The sequence below is a fragment of the Sinocyclocheilus rhinocerous genome, unplaced genomic scaffold, assembly GCF_001515625.1.
Source record: "Sinocyclocheilus rhinocerous isolate Xijiao unplaced genomic scaffold, SAMN03320098_v1.1 scaffold565, whole genome shotgun sequence".
Taxonomy (NCBI): domain Eukaryota; kingdom Metazoa; phylum Chordata; class Actinopteri; order Cypriniformes; family Cyprinidae; genus Sinocyclocheilus; species Sinocyclocheilus rhinocerous.
In genome coordinates this window covers 567-3517 of record NW_015646384.1, presented here as the reverse complement: position 1 = coordinate 3517, position 2951 = coordinate 567, and the positions used below count along the sequence as shown (strand labels likewise).

General features: G+C 36.2%; 1 protein-coding gene across 1 annotated transcript in view; it reads right to left on the bottom strand.

The window, feature by feature from the left end:
• The window catches only part of LOC107707738 (DNA (cytosine-5)-methyltransferase 3B-like), a gene marked incomplete at its 5' end in the record, with an annotated part of 40092 nt that extends 38712 nt beyond the window's left edge, over positions 1 to 1380 (bottom strand). Inside the window, one exon of the mRNA XM_016511826.1 lies at positions 1292 to 1380. Coding sequence (XP_016367312.1) covers positions 1292 to 1380 — 89 coding nt within the window. The remainder of the gene's footprint in view (positions 1 to 1291) is intronic.
• Between the last annotated feature and the right edge of the window lie 1571 nt (positions 1381 to 2951).

Here is a 2951-nt window from a genome sequence, read left to right as displayed (position 1 = left end):
TCATATCGGGCTCTGCGCTTTGCAGGGCTGCGGGACACAGGACAGATTGGCTATTCATTCCTACAACTTGTTAATTCGTTCCTACGATTTGTTAATTTGTGGCCACTGTCCATGTTTCATTAATTTTGTTCCTTAACCCATGATTTAACTAAAATGAGGGAACAAATTAATACATGAACGAATTCTTAATTCATGGCCATGAAATCTTTCATTTCCCTTAGATGCGAAAACAGTGATAAAAAGTGAATGACAATAAAATAAACCTGCGAAATTAGAGGGTTAGACGGTGAGGATTTAGGAAATGAAACAATGCCTAAATATTATTGAATTTGTGGAAATTCGTGACCATCCGGCAAACCAGAACAAAGCCGCGTGAATGTAGGCTATATGGGCTCGAACGGCATCCAAAAGCATTCCAAATTTTTGGCATCCGAAAATCCAAAAGCATTTTCCAGCTAACCAATTATTCCTCTAATATAGCCATTAAATCCACAGCTTCACTGTTAATAGAGAAACGCGGCAAAACGGTGGTAATTCATACATACAAAGCCTCTCTCTCTCTCTCTCTCTCTCTCATAAATTAACACTTGATGAATTACACTTGTCTGAGAATAGAATATTGAAGAGGAGATCACTAAACTGCAAGCTAACTGGTGTTTATTTTTATTTTTTAGAAACCTTGCACTTTTCTACTCTGTTTTAAACGGTGTTCTTGTATTCAAATTAAGCGCGGTCCACTGCACCGCACGTGCCACAATATCGATACAGGGCCAGCTGTATCGATACTCGTATCGTCAGATCTCTGTGACGATACATCGTCGTATCTATGTATCGAACACAGCACTAGCATACACATGCACTCAGTTTGCAGTTAGCGCGCATGTGAATGGCAGAATGTTTGTTTAAAGGGGGGGCAGCAATGCCGCACAATGTGATCTTCTGCATGTCTTATTTCATTATGCTGATAATGCACAGAGGACCACAAAAGTGATACCAAACTCAGGTTTCTATGTGTTTTCCTGCATGTTTCATGATGTTTGTTTATGAACGTGAATTGTGGTGAATGAATGGATTCATATATGATTACACCACTAATTGTGTTGTGCTTTCACCTCAATTATTTAACAATACTGCCATTGGTTTAAAAAATAATCATATTTCCTGTAGTAAAGCAATTGTGTTTTGACCTGTTTCAGCCATGTGTCTGGAAACAGCAGCAAAATGAACTTTGGAATGTGAATAGTTCTGTCAATGTGTGATAAGATCAGATGTGTAGTACATAAATTCTCACCTCACTGTAGGAGGAATCCCAGGCGCTGTCTTCCTCTGTGTCGGAGCGCTTACGAGATCTCTTTCTTCTGATGCTGTTCTCGCTCTCATCTGGAATAATAAGAGGTTATAAGAAATTTCAGACACTTACTGCATAATACTTCATCCTAGGCCTACCTGGTTATGAAATTTAAACACCAGAGTGATCATTTCATTTCATATATTCAACTAAATAACAGTATGTAGTATTTGTAGTAGTAATATAATATGTGACATAAATGAACGAAACTGTGCGATCAAAAAAAAAAAAAAAATTCCATACAAATATTGCTCCTTAATAATAAAACAAATTTTTGACACCGTCTGTAACACTGTTGATTTCCATTGAAAATACAAGCAAAAAAGCTAAGGTATTGCACCAGGATAAACATTATAACACACTACTTCAAAGTTGGGATGCACCGATATCATTTTTTTCTGAACCAATCTGATACTGAAAATTCTGAGTATCGGCCGATACAGATTCAATCCGATAACGGCACAGTTTTTTTTAAATCAATGTAGAATTTCTATACTTCTGTGTGTTGACCTGATCATCAGTGTTTTGTGTGTTAAACACAATCTACTAAATATAGACGACTTCATTTTAAAGAAAAATGACAAATGAAAAAACAAATGAAAATGCTCTGCATTTAACCCATCCAAGCGCACACACACACACCGTGAACACACACCTGGAGCAGTGTTCAGCCATTTTTGCTGTGTACCAAGACTCGAACCCACATCCTTTGGGTTACAAGTCCGACTCTCTAACCATTAGGCCATGACTGCCCCATATTATAAACTAGGTTAGTGGATAATTCAGCAGCAAAAGTTATTCTAGAAAATCTAAACATTGTGAAATCTAAACAGTGAAATAACATTATTTAGTGGGGATCAAATTAGGGATGTTCATTTCGGTTATTTTTCCTAACCGACAACTGACGCACGTTAACCGATTGTTAACCGTTAACCGACAAGATTATTTTAAATTAGAATTGAATTAAATTAGAAAGAATAAGTGTCTGTGACCCGTTAAAAATACTAACATTTGTTTCCCGGGGATTAATTTTACATGCGCAAAAAGCAGCAAGCAACAGAACATGAGGATTCTCATGGTCATATCACATCACGCACCTGCAGACAAAAAAACATATTTTTACTTAAATTATAAATTAAGAAAATGTAAGAAAAACAAGTAGCCTAGTATGCGGTTTCCGTTCATTTTTGTGCTGCGAGAAAGGAAACAGACGGTAGAAAGCGGCATCCTATTTTTCTTTAGGCTTATTTTACAAAAGCACAAAGATTTATTTTTATTGTGAATGTACACAAATAAAGGCAAACCTTTTACAATTCCGATTATCTTTATGACTAAAAGGAGTAGTTTCTTCCACTGTTGGAAGGAAAAAATTCAAGTAATTACGCTGGCGCCGCATGCACGCACACAGTTAAGCATTGCTACCTTGACAATGCAGCCTGTTCATTATCATAATAAAATACAGTCAGTCAAACATATGGAAAAAAAACTATATATGTAGTATATATGTAGTAAAATAATTATTTAATATAGCATAATAATTTGCCATTCAAATACATCGCATATACGGAAACATTTGATTTTGTGTGGAATGAGAGACCCAACG